Raw genomic sequence first — 17045 nt, 5'->3', positions numbered from 1 at the left:
TCATTAAGGCAATGAAAATTAAAACCAAAATGAGATACCACCACTTAACTAATAGAATGGTTAAAATTAAAAAGACTGCCCATCCCAAGTGCTGGCAACTGTAACTCTCATATACTGCTGGTGGGAATGTAAAATGATACAAACGTTCTGGAAAACAGTTTGACAATTTGTCAATTTCATAAAACATCAAGTATATATATATATATATATATATACACACACACACACACATATACGTGTATACATATTGTATATATGAATATATATAAATGTCTGGGCATATATGATATATTATATATATATGATTATATATCATATAATCCAGATATTCCACTACTAGTATTTATCCAGGAGAACTGAAAACTTGCATCCATACAAATATCTGTACATGAATGTTCACAGAAGTTTTATGTTTAATAGCCAAAAAATGAAAACAACTCAAATATACATCAACAAGTTAATAGATTTAAAAAACCAGGGTTGTATGTATACAATGGGATTCAACTCAACAACAAAAGAAGTGAACTATTTATTCTTCCCTGCCTCAACAGGGATAAATCTCAAAATAATTATGCTGAGTAACAGAAGCCAGACGAAAAAGAGTCCATACTGTATGATTCTGTAAGATTCTAGAAAATGCAAACTAGAGTAACAGAAAGGAGATCACTGGTTGGGAGGTGACAGGATTGGTGTCAGTGCCAGAGGCAAACCAGCTGAATGGAAAATGCCCCCCAAATCTTCCTTGCTCCCTATTGGCCAGGGAAAGACCCTATTACGCCCATGGCCAGTTTGACCGCTGCATACCATCCCCAAAGAGAGCAGCAACTGGAAACATGTTAACATTTGAACTAATGAGTCAGGAATCTGGAGCGGGGAGCTCTGGTTTGGAATCCATTTGAGAATAAATCCTCTAAGGATTGTTCAGGTGGCTCTGTGAATACAGGAATAAAATTTGACTTCCCACGTACTGGCATTACTGTGTCCAAGAGCTAATCCTTCCATGGATTCCATGAGATACACAGCAGTGATCTTTCCTGGTCTTGGAATCAAGGTTCAGAACCTGCTCCGGGTCAGAAGCTAGCAAGGGGAGGAGTGAGCCAGCAGGTGGGCAAACACTCAGGTCTCCTGTGATCAAGGTCCCAATCTCCCTCTTAGTTCCCAAAGTTCCAGCCTTGAACAAAAGCTGGATCTGAGACAGACTCAGGAATTGGCCCCCTGTGAATGACCAGAACAGAGAAACAGCCCTTGCCCTGTAAATGACTACACGGGCATGGGTGCCAGTGCCCATGGGAACAGCAATGCTATTGTGAGAGAAAAGGCTGCGGACAGGGAATCATTGTGCTGAACAGAAACCTGCCTTCCACTGGGTGGGATCCCAGAAGGCTTGTCTTCTGCTTACAACGTGCCCAAGCCCTTTCTCTGCAAGCCCTTCATCCATCTCCAAATTGTCAGACCAAGCAGGATGGCACTAACTCTGAAGTCCCCGGCTCTAATGCCACGGGTGCCACTTTCCCAATCCACTTTATCAAGCTTCCCTCTCAGAATTCCACCTCCTCTGAAAGACACATGCCAACACTCATGCTGTCCATTCCAAGGCCTCCCTCATCCCTCCAGGCACACAGAGCTGCGGTCCTTGCACGCTCTCATACCCCTCCTTAAGACTCAACTCACCTCTCTGAAGCTCCTTTCGACCACATAGGAGAGTCTGTGCCCCCTCCCCTGGGTCACAGACACACTTGGTCAACTCTTCTGTGTTTCTCATGGTCACACTGCACACCACTGCCTGGTCCCCATCAGTCTCTCCAGACAGCCTGTGAGACCCTGTGGCCAGCAAATGGAAGTGCTCAGTTTGTGGACAGATAAACTCTTAATGGTGTCATTTGTAGGTTAGGGTCATTTCTAGTGTTCTTCTCAGCAGTAATGTCCTAATGCATCCCCAAACTCAGGAGACTTACCTAGCAGGCCATCTGATGGAGGGGAAATTAGGTTCCCTTTCCCCACCCACACCTCCTCTAGCGGGAAATGGCAAAGCTTTAGGCAGAGTGGCACCGATCCCTGAAACTAGGTCCATAACATCACTCCCCTCTAGGAGTTAGGACATTTCTGTTCAGAGTCTACTGTGGTAGGTAAACCTGACAGCCACACCTCTGGGACGCAGAAAGGGGGCCTTGCTGCTAGGGGCAGGGAGAGAGACCATAGGGTGGTGTGTCCAGCTAGGGCAGAAGAGAAGCAAGGGAAGTGGACGTCATATGGAGACAAGGTGCCTGTGAGCTGCTCCAAGAAATGAGTGGCTTCTGTCATGAGGTGAAAATAACCAGGCTGACCCCAGCAGTCACCCCTCATCATCAGGCCAACTGAATTTTGTTAGTGAAAAGGGATACATCCCATCCTGTCGCCTGTCTGTTATGCCAATGGTTGTCTGCTACTTTACAATTATTCAGCAATTTATGCCAAGTACCTTCACCAGGGGAAAAGCCATCTTGCCTACCGACCACTTTATGTTAATAACCACAAACGCCAGATAAATTGGTAGTTTGACAAAATTAACTAGAATGCCACAAAATTAAGTTTTAGCCCATCCAAGTCCCCAAGTCTTCCCTACAACAACTATATTCCATGGTGGGGGGAGGAGGGGATTGTGGTTCCCTGCAGTTTTGTGAAATAAAAATGACTAAAAATTGAAACACAACTCTCCCCACATCACTGCCCCAGATTTACTTTGCAAGATTTCACGAGAAAGGTCATGAGAGTCTATAAAACGCTGTTGTGGAATGTTATTACAAGTAACAGTGTAACCTTTAGTTTTCTTGGTCTCTGGCTTGTTCAGAGACATCCTGACGCTTAGGCGCCCCCTAGGGACTCCGCGCAGAACACTCACCTTTTCTCCAACTGCACGGCGAGGTCTGTGACTTTAGACATTCTCCCTGGGCTTCCCTTGTCCGCTATTTAGATGATGATGCTGGTAGGGGCTTCCCCCCCAGTGGTGCAGTGATTAAGAATCTCCGCCTGCCAATGGAGGAGACACGGGTTCGAGCCCTGGTCCGGGAAGATCCCACATGCCGCGGAGCAACTAAGCCCGTGCGCCACAGCTACTGAGCCTGCGCTCTAGAGCCCGCGAGCCACAACTGCTGAGTCCGTGTGCCACAACTACTGAAGCCCGCCCACCTAGAGCCCGTGCTCCCAAAAAGAGAAGCCACTGCAATGAGAAGCCTGTTCACCGCAATGAAGAGTAGCCCCCGCTACTCGCCGCAACCAGAGAAAAGCCCGTGTGCAGCAACAAAGACCCAAGGCAGCCAAAAATAAAATAAAATAGATAATGCTGATAAAAAGTGTCACACTGACCAAGGACCAGCTCAGCCCCGGGTATAACACTGTGCTAAACAGAGGCGGACCTGCCACCCCAAGAATCTTCTGATATAGAAACCGACCGGAATATCAGAGTCAAGTTCCCCACGGTTAGCTATTAAGGAACACGTTTTGTTTCAATTTTCCAATGAAATTGGAGACCCTGTTCTTGGCTGTCAAAGCAGATAACATACAGGTACAAGGAGTGGTACAGGAGAAAGGGAATAGACAGCAATGGTTATGGTACAGTTCACAGTACACAGGGCAATCTAGCCTGAGTGCCGGGGAAGGAGGTGGGGCGCGACAGGGACCTGAGGGGCTGTGCCTTTGCGGGGCCAGGGGAGACAAGACCCTCTCTGTTTGCCTTTCATCTGTTCTCCTTTGTAAAGCCTCAATTATTACTATTATTTTATTATTTATTTGTTTATTTGCTAGGAGTAAATTGGCCTTCCCAATTTACTAAAAGGAGGCGATGTATGGTGATGTATATAGATGCACACATACACGGACACACACAGAATAGAGACCACGTTAACTTCACCCACGGCTGCGCAGAGCTCTGCCCGGGGTGGAGGAGGGAATGCAAGGAGGTCCTGATTTGCTGTGTCTACTGCAAACTGCAAAAGGCTCCTCCTAGACACCTATCCTCCTCCTGGGGCAAGTACCCGTTTTCTACGTGGTCTCGCCGATTCCCACCGCTGATCCACACGCTCTTTGTAAGAGCCTTGAAAGTGTAATTCCAAATTCAATCCTGGACCACTGGCGTCCTCTGTTGGTCACCTAGGGAAGGGGCGCGCAGACACAGTTGAAAAGACCCGCACGGAGCCGGCCCACCAGATTCACCGAGACCTCCCGGCGCAATTGTGCTCTCGGACTTCCCCCCACTAGTGCAAAGTGTTTACATTTCACAGATGAGCGAGAATCCCAAAGTCTCCACTTCAACGCACCGCAGGAAACTTGGTACAGGAATACAAAGTGACCTGAAAAAATGATAGTGAAAATCACCAATTTTAAGGACTTCCCCCCCCCCCACTAGTGCAAAGTGTTTACATTTCACAGATGAGCGAGAATCCCAAAGTCTCCACTTCAACGCACCGCAGGAAACTTGGTACAGGAATACAAAGTGACCTGAAAAAATGATAGTGAAAATCACCAATTTTAAGGACTTCCCCCCCCCCCACTAGTGCAAAGTGTTTACATTTCACAGATGAGCGAGAATCCCAAAGTCTCCACTTCAACGCACCGCAGGAAACTTAGTACAGGAATACAAAGTGACAATAGTGAAAGTCACCAATTTTAAGGACTTGGGTTATTAATCACGCTTCAGCAGTGCTGGCTTTATTGTTTTTTATATTCTTTTGTGGTGAATGTAAGCTCTATTTGAAAACAATGCCTAAAACAAGAACAGGCGTGATGTCAAATCTCTGACAAGCCCTGCTAAGGACCCACTCGCCGCCGGCCCACTTTGCTAACCAGGTACTTGCGTACAGACGGCAAGTGTGAGCCCTCACCGCTTTGAGAAGTTACGTGGAAAGGACGAAAACCACGTGCGCACCTGCAGATGCGCATTTGTGGGGGGAAGGTAGGTGCTAATGATAAAACCCCGAGTCCTCGGCTCCCCGAGACCCCGATGCGAATAGGGTATCCTCATTCAGAAATTCATCCCCCGACCCAAGGAATTAAATTTTGCAAAGCTTTGCCAAGTACACACGGTGAAGAGCTGCGCTCACCAGTTTCCCTGACACCATCTCGCCACGGATCGATCTCAACCTGGGGCGCAGAGGGAGAAGGGAGGCTGCAACCGGGTGGCCAAGGTCGGGGGCGCTGGGGTGGCCTGGGGCGCCGGAGATGCCGGGGTGGCCGAGGCGCCTGGGTGGCCGGAGGCACCTGGGACGGCGGGGTGGTGGTGCTGCCGAGTTCCCGGGGACCGAGGGGTGGGGGGGGTGTGGGGGGGGGGCGCCGGGCATGAGCGAGCGAAGCAGGTGCGCGGGCGGCCGCGCGCTACGCGCCCCCGCACTCGGCCAGGCAGCACAGGGCGAGGCGCGGGCCCGGGGAGCCGGGTCCGCGCCGGCCCGCCCCCGCCCCCCTCCCCGCAGACGGCGCGCCGTTCCGGGGCGTGTCCTCGGCCACCCGGCTTCTATATAGCGGCTGGCGCACCCAGGCCGCCCAGATGCGAGCGCGGCTGTTCCGCGCTGAGGATTGGACTTTTCCTGCTACGCTCCCGCATCCTCGCGCCGCTCGCTGTCGACCCGTCCCCGCGTCCCCCGGCCGGCCCAGCATCGGGCCTCCGCGACGAGTGCCATGCTACGGGCGCGCCCCGCGCTCTGGACTGCGGCTCTGACCGCGCTGGCGTTGCTCCACGGGCCGCCAGCGGCACGGGCCGGCGCGGGCGCTGCGGGCACCGGCCCCGTGGTGCGCTGCGAGCCGTGCGACGCGCGTGCCCTGGCCCAGTGCGCGCCGCCTCCTCCTGCGCCCCCGTGCGCCGAGCTTGTGCGCGAGCCGGGCTGCGGCTGCTGCCTGACGTGCGCGCTGCGCGAGGGTCAGCTTTGCGGCGTCTACACCGAGCGCTGCGGCTCCGGCCTCCGCTGCCAGCCGCCGCCCGGCGAGCCGCGCCCGCTACAAGCGCTGCTGGACGGCCGCGGGCTCTGCGCCAACGCCAGCGCCGCCGGCCGCCTGCGCGCCTACCTGCTGCCCGCAACGCCCGCGCCAGGTGAGCTACCCACGCCAGGTGCGCCGCCGAAGCGCACCCCTCGGCCAAGGCCACAGGTGGTACCTCTGTGGAGACTTCGCTGCTCTTCCCACCCCAAGGGTTGTACGTGGGGAAGCTGAAGCCCCGCGAGGCGAGGGCGCTCGCCTGAGGGACCCTCCGCAACCGGCCCTCTACTCGCTCCGTTCTTTGAGTGCAGAGTTCTTGTAAATTGTAAAGCGCTTTCGGCGAAAATGGGTTATAGATTTCCTGGGCAGGGAGGGAGGGGATGCAGAGGTTAACGGTAAATGGAGAGATCCTGGACGGAGGAGATTCTCAAGCCATTCATGCAGGCGCCGCGCCGAAACGTGGGCGTGTACTGTGCGGCCCAATTCCGGACCGCGACTTCTCTTTCCCACGAACGAAGAGCGAGCGTGTCCATGCCGAGGATGCTTGCGGGGCCGGGGGCGCAGGGAATGGGCCAGGGCGGATTTGGACGGGGAAGGTGGGCAGGTACGTTGTAGGAAATGGTACCTGGCTTTAAAAATACTGATTGACACAGACTTACGGTTTGCAAAGCAGTTTCAGGCCCGGGGGTGTCCCAAAAGCAGCGAGGTGGGAACCGGGTCGGACAGCCTGACGTTCAGAAAGAAGTGGCTCTGGAGTTGGCAGGTGTTCCTCTAAATTTCAAGCATGCTTAGCCAGCCTCACTCAGGTATGTGAATGAAGTTCCCGCGTCGCTGAAGGCTAGGAGATAAAGGGGCTAGAAGGATGGAAATCCCCTTATAATTTCCCTAGCTGCAGATTTCCACTCCCAGGTGAGGCTATTTCCTTTCAAGACTCGTGGAAAGGTAAAATTACAACTGCCTAAAACATATACTGGCTCTAGTAGACGGTTAGAATTGCTGGATGCATTTGTCTCTCAGGGCAGTTGGGGCATTTGCTGTGTGTGTACTTCATTGTTACCGTTCATTTTTGGATCTTCAGAAAGTGATCTTAGAAGTTTTTATAGATATTGTAACTTTTGGCTGGACTTTAATGGGAATTATGATTACTGTCGTAGTAGCTTCATAGTATAGGTTGATGTGGTTTATTATAAAATTATGGAAAGATCTAAGTGACTTCTAAAATCCACTTGGGGTAAATTTAAATAACAGTCAAAAGTTTAAGAAAATTATCTGTGGCTTAAATGGAACGGTTTTCTCTCCCTCTCTCAGCAGGCATTAGAAAGAAACCAAGGAAGTTTAAGAAATTACTCAGAGTTCTTGGAAAAGAAATGCAAATATATTCATTTACATATTCTTAGCATCCCCTTTGCCCCAGTACTTCCCTGAAAAAGAAAACAAAAAAATAAAACTAAGATTAAAGGAAATTGAAACCAAATTCTACCAATTAAAAACTTAACTCTGTCGGTTGCTGGGCTGGATGAATTTGTGCTTCTCCAAACACCAGACCGCTTGGGAACTTTGCAACTTCTCCTCCTCATGGAACTGTTTCTTTTCCCGGGTGAGGAAATCGAAACCCAGAGAGAACGGGGACTTCCCCAAACACCCCTGTGAGCGCACCTGCCCGAGATGCCTGCAGGAGAGAGCGGGGCTTCTGCAACAGAAGCAGAGTATCTTTCAGCCCTTCTCAACCCTCCAGAAGCATTCTCCAAGCCAGAGCTAGACATTTGCTCCTCGGAGCCTAGAGCCAGAGGCCTTGGCAGGCTTCCAGGCAGGTGAGCGGGTTGCCGCCTTGATGGGCCAGATCTCGGGAGGGTAGAGAACAGGTCAGCTGGAGCAGTGCGCTTGGCACCCCAGGTGTAGTAGATGCGGGATCAGATAGCGAACTGAGCCCCACCCGGGAGGGGGAGACATCGGGACTCTGCTCATCAGAGTGAAGCCATCCTATGACAGTTACCTGGCTGCATAGAACCAGGCAAGAGGAAGGGGTTCCCCACTGGCCCTTCTCCCTTAGCCGGCCCAAGATCATCCTGGAAAAGGAACAGAGAGCATTCTGCTTCCATATCAGCTGCACATTTAGTCAGTATACTTCAAATCCCAGTGACGCTGTGGACATTGCAATATCAATAGCAAGTGTGTCTTCATTAGTTTGATTACAATCAGAGATCTGCAGGAAGTGGCTTCCTTTTCAGAGTGAAGCTCTTTGGCACAAAGGATTGTAAGCCTTGTTTGGTGATGTCCTCATCCCGTTTGCTCCTGTGCAAACAAGGAAGGAAGGACTCACCCAGGACAGTGCCCCAGGATCCGCAGGGTCCGTGCAGCTCTTCTGGGTGTTCCAGACCCTGCACGGACAGTGAAGAGATGTGACAGCAAGACCTATGAAACACTACCAAACATGCCTCATGAGTCCAGGGGCCTGAGGCAAAGGCGCTTTGTGGAGAATTCAGTTTACCCATCTGAGCCCTTTGCCTGGTGGCACTTAGGATGGGCTGGAATCAGAATCCCTGGGGCTTGCTGCCTCCCAGGTTTCTGCCATCGCCCCAGCGCTTCTGATTCAGCAGGGCCGGGTGGGGCAGAGGATGTGCTTGTCCACAAGTCCACACGTGGGAGGCCCGCACGGGGGCATCCCTGAGGGATTTCTGAGTGGGCCTCGGAGCCTTCCCTGGCTCGGGTCTGCCCCCTCCTGGTGGAGGATGAGAGGTACTTGAAAGCTGAGAGCATGAAAAGCATTTTTCTTCAGCTGCACCTACTTTGTAATAGCACATGTCAGTTTTCATTTTTTATTATTATTATTATTATTTTTTGGCTGTGTTGGGTCTTCGTTTCTGTGCGAGGGCTTACTCTAGTTGCGGCGAGTGGGGGCCACTCTTCATTGCGGTGCGCGGGCCTCTCACTATCGCGGCCTCTCCCGTTGCGGAGCACAGGCTCCAGACGCGCAGGCTCAGTAGTTGTGGCTCACGGGCCCAGTTGCTCCGTGGCATATGGAATCTTCCCAGACCAGGGCTCAAACCCGTATCCCCTGCATTGGCAGGCAGATTCTCAACCACTGCGCCACCAGGGAAGCCCTGCAGTTTTCATTTTTAAAAGATTCCTTCTTGAGACCAAGGGCGTACCATTCACCACTAGTATTATGGAATAATACTTTACCAAGGTGTTTTTCTAAACTTACTCGGAATTGTTGAATCACATTTCCATTTGGTTCGGACTTGGTCAAAATGGTAAGATTTCATCGTTAAATGTCAATGATCCTCAAGTCTGTGTCTGCCTTGTGCCTTTCAAGGAAATGGCAGCGAGTCAGAGGAAGACCACAGCATGGGGAGCACAGAGAACCAGGCCCTGAGCGGCACGCACAGGGTGCCCGACTCCAAATTCCACCCCGTCCACACCAAGATGGACGTCATCAAGAAAGGACACGCCAAGGACAGCCAGCGCTACAAGGTCGACTATGAGTCTCAGAGCACAGACACCCAGAACTTCTCCTCCGAGTCCAAGCGTGAGACGGAATACGTGAGCGCTTTTCCTCTTGCTGATGGGGGTGGGGCTGCCCGGCCTGGGCATCTGGAGGTCACAGGGTTGCCCTTTACTCAAGAGCCCCGGCAGTTATTCCACTGGTCCTGCTGATTCAGCGGGCAGCCAAGAGCCCCTCTTTACAGAAGGGATACTGACCCTCCCCTATGGCAGAGGTCTCCTGAGAACCAGTGTGCTGCCCTCCAGGCCCCTGCAGGGCAGAGAAGTGTTCTCACAAGAGGTGTTCACTTGGCCTCTGAGTGTCCTGGCCTTGGGTCCCTGTCCCGGTTCTGTGCCTTGCTCTGGGGAATCACAAGAGAGACAGGGAGCCCTGGTTGGCAGCTGCGTGGGAACGGTGACAGCTAAGTCGGGCAAAAGACGCTCAAGAGCACATGGCTGGTTCCCTGGGTGTTGCAGGGTTTTGTCAGGCGGGCAGTTCCCAGGTAACCCATGTTTTCTCCCCAGGGGCCCTGCCGCCGGGAGATGGAGGACACGCTGAACCATCTCAAGTTCCTGAACATGCTCAGCCCCAGGGGTATCCACATTCCCAACTGCGACAAGAAGGGCTTCTACAAGAAAAAGCAGGTGAGCGCTGCCCGCGCAGCTCCTTTCTCTCCCACCAGCCGCTCATGCGGAGGAGGGACCAGCCCTCCACCAAGTCCTCTGGCTGCAGCCGTTGCTTCCGGTTCCTGCCACACCCACGACCTCTGAGGGGCTTCCCCTAAATCCCTGAATCCTGGTATCTTCCCGCTGTCCGCTCCTCCCTCCCGGCCCACAGCGCAATGCCAGGCCTCCCTGGAGCCCTTAACTAGCCATAGAGGGACCCAGACACGTTAGCACTGCACCGTGGAGGGATGTTTTTATTAACTATTGTAGAGAATTTCGCAGAAGCCTGACGTGAGGTCCTATGGCAGGAAACTTACCCTGAGGTCCCATGTTGGTCCCTTCCACACCCGTGCCTTCCTGATGGTGACCCGCTGTAAAGGTTCAGATACATTGTTATTTTAAGGCATACTGAGTGTACCTCTGTAGATTTCAGATCACGCTCTGGGAGCATCTCAATGGACTTTCTAATTGGATGACTCCTACCTCAGTATCTACGGAATTAGTCACAGAACACAGGGCCATGTTCAAAGTGTTGGTGGGAGTGGCCTCGGTTAGAGGGCCCCATCCTGTTCAATGGCCACTGGTCTCTTTGCCTTTTCATATATTTCTATCGGTCACTTATTCAGCAAACTCACCCTGAGAAGGTACCATATACACAGCTCGGGGTGTGCTCTGAAAGACCCAAATGTGACAAGCACAGGGCAGATGGGACATTATCGTTCCCCCCATTCAGCAGATAGACCTGTAGGACCAACAGGGTCCAATGTCCACCCAAGTGAGACCCTGAGGGACACAAAACCACCAGGACCCCTGCTTTCTTGGGGCACTCATACCTGCCCAACACGCCCCCAGACACACGCTGTGCACACAAGGCCTTGATCAGTTGTGCTTCCTCAGCATAGCAGAGGCCGTGCTGGGAAACCATCCTGGGTGCTGATCACCTGCCCCCGTCGTCAGGACCCCCTCGGCGGGGCCTCCCCGGGGCTCACTGGATCATTTGTGCTCTGCCCACAGTGCCGCCCTTCCAAAGGCAGGAAGCGGGGCTTCTGCTGGTGCGTGGATAAGTACGGGCAGCCCCTCCCGGGCTTCGACGTGAAGGGGAAAGGGGACGTGCACTGCTACAGCATGGAGAGCAAGTAAACTGCGGCCACGTAAGCCCTGGGCACCGGTGGGATCCGGGGGGGCGCGGGACCCAGCCTGGTGGGAGGGGCATCTATAGATCCCAGGGGCTGGCGACCCAGAAGCGGCACTGGCCTGGAGGACAGACCCACACGAGACAGGAGCCCTCAACCCGCCCAAACCAGAGCAGGAAAGAGGGTCTGTGGCCAGGTTGTCTTAGAGATACTTAGCCTCATTTTTTTTTACCTTTTTATTTTACATTAGAGTATAGTTGATTAACGATGTTGTGTTAGTTTCAGGTGTACAACAGAGTGATTCAGTTATACACATACATGTATCTATTCTTTCTCAAATTCTTTTCCCAGTTAGGTTGTTACAGAATATTGAGCAGAGTTCCCTGTGCTATACAGTAGGTCCTTGTTGGTTATCCATTTTAAATATAGCATTGCCTCATTTTAAAGATCTTAGAACACTTAAACATTCATACACAACGTAAGATTTCCAGAGTTAAGCTTTTCCCCCCATGAGCCTGATGGTTCATTTATCTTCACATGTAAACTGTTTTCATCGAAAAGAACTTGTTAAAGGAGTATGTTTCTAAAAGGTGTGGCTTTTTCTTTCCAGTAAAATACATTATGGCTATTCTGAGAGTCTATGATAAATAGCATGTTAATAAAGTTTATTTAAATCTAACATGAAAATGAAATTTCAAACCATCACGTGGAAGAATGAAATCATATTTAAAAATCTTTTTTCATAAATGAGAGAGCTATTGGAAAAACGATAAATATATTTCATGGTCTCAAGACAAATTTAAGTAAACAGAGGAAACTGTCATTTTTAGTGATAAGTTCTGTTTCCTCGCAAGTTGGAAAAAATAATTGTAATTTCAGGATGATTATGTTAGTGAACACCGTGGGCGTCTCATGGTGTTCTCTGCTTTGTTATAAAGTGTGGAATGAGCCTCCACCCTGCCAGTTGCCTGGGTATCATGCCTGATGGTCCCAGCGTGGGCACTGAGCCCTTTTGATTTGGGGGGAGTTATTTCAATACATTCCTTTTTCTTTCTGTTTTAGTTCATGTGGAGCTCAAATATGCCTTATTTTGCACAAAAGACTGCCAAGGACATGATCAGCAGCTGGCCACAGCCTCGATTTCGATTTCTTTTTGTGGTGAATTGATTTTTTTTTTTTTTTAAAAACCAAAGTTTAGAAAGAGATGTTTGAAATGCCTAGTTTTCTTCCAAATGGTGAACTTGGCATCTTTCCACTTTCCAGTAGTCAGTGAAACGCAGTTTGATTCTTCTTGTTGCTTCCTATAAAAATACCTGTAAGCTCAAGCACGGCACGGCCGTAGCTCACACCGCCCTGGAACCCTCCCCACGTGTTTGCCGACGCAGCCAACCCTCCACTTCATGCCTTAGCGACGGTGTTGCTTATGTAGACGCGTGCTTCGTCCCCACATGTAAGATGAGACAAGGCCTCATCGAGAAGAGGAACGCCCTGCCCTCTGATGCCAGCACATCACGACGCACCCACCTGGAGCTACATCTTTGAAGCAAGGGCCAGGGTCCCTGGACCAAGAAGATATTTTGTATCTTCAAGGGACCTGCACTGCTTGGAAACTAGTGGAGAGAATAAGGTGGAATCTTGCACAAAAAAAATAATAATAATAATGACCAAGAATGTTCTAGGGAACTCTGGGGACCTACAGAGGTGGGGATTTCTGACCCTTCTTTGTCAGGCAGCTTCCTGAAGACACAGCCTTTGCTGAGGCCCCGTGGGGCGGGGGGTCAGGGTGACAGCCAGAGGCATCACAAATAATAGCCTGGTTCTCCAATGACTGCAGAAAATAGTGTTTTCCCACTCAACAATTCAAGAGCAAGTGTATTCTTGAGGATAAGCTCCTTAAAGACAAAAGAGGTTTATTTTCATCTCTCCCCTTTTGTCCTCCTTGGCACAATGTAAAAAATAATGATTTCTATCTAACCTGGAAGACGAATGGCTTGTTGGGGAGCCGGTCGAGGACACTGGGAGAACACAGAGAATCCCCCTTGCTTGCTGCACTTGGACTTCCTCCTTTTCTTTCTAAGTCACACGTACACGCAGAGAGAATACCCTCTTCATGACTGTTCACAGTGTATACGTCATCGTCCAAATATGATAGCACCTATACTAGATAATCCTAGACGAACTGTAAGCAATGCTAGAGAATATAAACACGGCCACGACGGAGGGAGGAGGCTCGTGCCCAGGGCGCAGCCACTCTCCCTGAGGCCACCCTCCAGGTCTGGCAGGAGAGCGGGGAGGGGCCCTCAGCCACCTCACTGCAGCCTCTGGTTGGATGCATGCTGCACACAGCCCTCCTGGAGAACACAAAGGGATCTCAAGATGTTCTGCCTACCTATTAGCTTTCCTTTATTTTTTTAATTAAGTTTTTGAGAAAAAAAAAGGTATTTTTGAAAAGTTCGTCTTGCAATGTATTTATAAATAGTAAATAAAGTTTTTACCATAAAGAAATCCCCTTCCCCTTGTTAGTGACCGGTTCCGGGTTTTGTGTTACAAAATAATCCAGAGGGCAATGATGTTCCGACTATAGTCGGAACTTTCCCTGCTTCCATCTCTGGCAAGAGAACCCAAGGAGCCAGCCTGCGGCCTTGCTGGCACCCGTCACGTCTGCAGTGAGCCTCCAGTTCTGGGCGGTCCTGCCAGGTTCACCAGCCCCAAGTCCCATGAGTCCGCGGCCACCATTCCCCAACGGCACAAAGAAATGAGTGATCTGGGCTCCCCACTCACCAGGGCCAAGGCCATGCTGTTGCTATGGCAACCACTTACCAGGGTTCAGCTAGCAAATGCACTGGAAAATTACCAATCACGGGTACTGACGAGGGTGTCATGAAACGGGGCTTCAGTGATGAGGCAACCTAAGGCCATTTTCTCATACGGTCAAATGTCCTTGAACCAACCATTCCTCTCCAGAAACGTATCCTAAAGGCACAATAGGGGATGTGCCCAGAGAGCAGGAGGATATTAAACAAACACATCCATAGAAAGGAATATTATGCCACCACTAAAATGTGTCTGCTGGTAATAATACAGAAAGATGCTCATGGTGGGGTAAAGGCAGAGCAAAATGCAATTATATTGCATACACACACATACGCGTACACACACATAAAACTGAACGGAAAGGCACCAAAACGGTAACCTGGTTACACTGTGAATGTAGATAATGTCCTTATTTTATGACTGTTTCGTTACAGTTTCAACAACTTCTGTAGTGAACATGAATGGATTCCTTTTTATTTAGAAAAGTGTGCTGCTTCCGTGTGGCAGAAGGGTGGCCCACTGCCCCGGGGGGAAGCATCTGCTTCCAAATTTGGAGGGTGGGGTCTGCTCCCGTGAGCATCTCAGGCTCCCACTCCCACAGCTCGTCTCCGCGGCCCAGCCGTACCCCCAAACCTCGGGGGTGGCCTGGCCTCCTCTCCCGGCCCCGCGTTCCACCCGCAATACGGCCTGCGGCTTTTGTCCTGGCATGGTCTGCACGCAGGGGACAGAACACGCAGGATCACTGCTCTTGCAGAGAAACACAGTAAACGAGGCGAGCCAGTGGGACTCGCGGCCCCTGGGAGATGAGTGTGCGGGAGAACAGAGGGGGACGCGGAACGTCCGGCGGCGTCCTTGCTGCTGTTTTCCCTACCCTTTGTTACCGGCGTGGGTCCTGGGACTCTTTTTCAAGTAACAGAAATTGATAAGAGGCCAGATGAGAAATTCAGGCTGGGGCCCCTGCGGCAGGACAGCGAGTGAGGACAAGTCACCGGTGCCCTTGCCCGCTCCCCAAGGCACGGGTGAGCTGGTCCCGTAAATGGGCTGAGAGTGGGGGCCGATGGGTGGGTCGGGCTGGAGGGGTGGCTTCGGTGATCTGCGCACCCCCTTGGTGGTGCTGTGTGCGGGGATCATGTGCAGCACCCTGCTTTTGCTCCTGGCACCAGAGAAAGGGCGGCTGGTTTGTGGCCTTTTTGTATCTTATTGGTCGTACTTGCCCCCCAACTGCGCATGCGTGCAATTATTTTTAGTCCCTTAGAGTTTCTTTGTATTCTATTGCTCGAGGAGACATTTGTGCAGGTGCAAGCACTGCAGCAAAGTGTCCCCGGTCCCAGGTCCCAGCAGCCTGTCTCACTTTCTTCTTTTTTAGTGTACCTCCGCGTTTTTTTAATGCACTCACAGTGTCTGTCTCAGGGTGAAACTTATCAGAACCGCTTTACCATTCTCAGCATCGGACCTGAGAACCTGTATGTCCCCTTTTTAATATTAAAAAGCCTGCAGTGAATGTTCTTTTGTTGTTATTGTTGTTGGCGGGGGCGGGGGGGAGGCATACTTTTGGGTTTTTGTTTAATTTGGAAAAGCTAGTGAAGGAAGGCCTAGCTGAGAGGGGACGCGGGGGTGGGGGGGCAGTGAGGGAACAGGCCCTGGGAGCCCCAGCCGGGAGCCACCCGGTGTCCCTGTCAGAGGCAGGAGGAGGGGGGGGGATGGGGGGGATGGAACTGCAGCCGGAGAGGGGCAGGTCGGGACCCCAGAGCCCTGGCATTTGTGCTGAGCGAATGGGGGGCTGGGAGGCAGCAGAGGGGGGTGACCTGGTTGAGCTGTGACAGGCTCGTCCAGCGGGTCCGCAGAAGCCGAGGCCTGGGAGGTCTCCACCTGGAGGCTGTGTGGGTCAGACCAGCGCTGCCCTGGGGGGCTGCGGTGTGGACCCGTCAGCGCATATTTTGCAGAGAAGGCATGGACTGGATGTGAGGGTGAGAAGGTGGAGGTAGAACGTCAGGAACGACAGCAAGTCTGAGCAACTAAAGCAGCATTGCCACTGAAGAAGCAAACAGGAGAAGACAGTCTGGGGGGGACTCGGGACCTCTGTACAAGTTCAGGTTGAGAGGTACATCAGACGAGCCCCGGAAACACCGCAGGCACCTCCCGTAAGGATGCTGTGGATTCCTGAAGGAGAATTTCAAGTTCATTGCAAACAGCGAAGCCCCTGGGGAGACAGATGGCAGCCCAAGATGATTTTCAGGGGGTGGGGCAGGAGGCAGCCGGCAGTGCTGCAGCATAAACCAAAGGGACAGGCGGCTGTGGCCCTGTCCCCACTAGTGCCCTCAGTACCTGCCCTACACCTACACAGACACCTGGTCCAGGTGTCCTGAGGAGTGAAATCCAGGCAGGGCAGACACTGACGGACACCAGTGATAACGTACCAAGTTCAGATGATCCCTTCCAGGTCTCGCTCTCTACACTGGGCAGTGACCACCAGGAATGTCCTCCCCCAGAGCTCCTCCCTGGTCAGGGGAGGGTGAGAATGACCAGACACAGGCTGCTGGTGCTGGACGCTGTCCATCTGGCTCATCCTTCACCTGCACCTGTGTTCTTGAACTTCAGATGTAGACACAGACCGTCACACATCATCTGAGAGAGTGGCCAGTACCCTGGGACATTATGAATTCACAGTTGTAACAAAAAGTAAACCAAAAAAGTAGATTAGTTTCCTTTGGAAACAAAAATGTAACAAGTAGGTTTGAAGAGAAGAGGAAAGGTATTGTATCACTTCAATAAAAACACTGGCTATTCTGTGACCCTTGCAATTCCATATGAATTTTAAAATCAGCTTGTCAGTTTCTACGAATAAGTCACTGAGATTCTGAAAAGGGTTGTGCTTAATCTGTAGGTCAGTTTAGGGTGTATGGCCATGTTGACAATGTCAAGTCTTCTGATCCATGAACATGGTGTGTTTTCCATTTATTTAGATCTTCTTTAATTTCTTTCAAAAAGATATTGTAGTTTTCAGAATAT

General features: G+C 51.3%; 1 protein-coding gene and 1 long non-coding RNA gene across 2 annotated transcripts; one reads left to right on the top strand and one right to left on the bottom strand.

The window, feature by feature from the left end:
* Window positions 1-1686: 1686 nt before the first annotated feature.
* LOC102997913 (uncharacterized) lies at window positions 1687-4114 on the bottom strand. Its single transcript, XR_451475.1, has 3 exons — window positions 4011-4114; window positions 2879-3006; window positions 1687-1821 (listed from the first exon to the last, which is right to left on the bottom strand). It is a non-coding gene; the product is annotated as an uncharacterized LOC102997913 (long non-coding RNA).
* Window positions 4115-5517: 1403 nt separating this feature from the next.
* On the top strand, window positions 5518-13727 carry IGFBP3 (insulin like growth factor binding protein 3). Its single transcript, XM_007187684.2, has 5 exons — window positions 5518-6055; window positions 9257-9483; window positions 9949-10068; window positions 11104-11240; window positions 12285-13727. Exons 1-4 carry the CDS (start codon window positions 5647-5649, stop codon window positions 11227-11229), a joined length of 882 nt encoding a protein of 293 aa, XP_007187746.2. The 5' UTR covers window positions 5518-5646; the 3' UTR covers window positions 11230-11240; window positions 12285-13727.
* The last annotated feature ends 3318 nt before the right edge of the window (window positions 13728-17045 follow it).

This window comes from Balaenoptera acutorostrata, chromosome 7 (genome assembly GCF_949987535.1).
Source record: "Balaenoptera acutorostrata chromosome 7, mBalAcu1.1, whole genome shotgun sequence".
Lineage (NCBI taxonomy): Eukaryota > Metazoa > Chordata > Mammalia > Artiodactyla > Balaenopteridae > Balaenoptera > Balaenoptera acutorostrata.
The sequence above is the reverse complement of the archived record's forward strand: the minus strand, read 5'-3'. Positions and strand labels throughout refer to the sequence as shown.

Bases quoted from the DNA above. Each gene is read 5' to 3' on its own strand.
- IGFBP3 (XM_007187684.2), top strand. From the start codon at position 5,647: ATGCTACGGGCGCGCCCCGCGCTCTGGACTGCGGCTCTGACCGCGCTG. The intron at 6,056-9,256 runs GTGAGCTACCCA...GTGCCTTTCAAG, and splicing joins GCCCGCAACGCCCGCGCCAG to GAAATGGCAGCGAGTCAGAG. The intron at 9,484-9,948 runs GTGAGCGCTTTT...TTTTCTCCCCAG, and splicing joins CCAAGCGTGAGACGGAATAC to GGGCCCTGCCGCCGGGAGAT.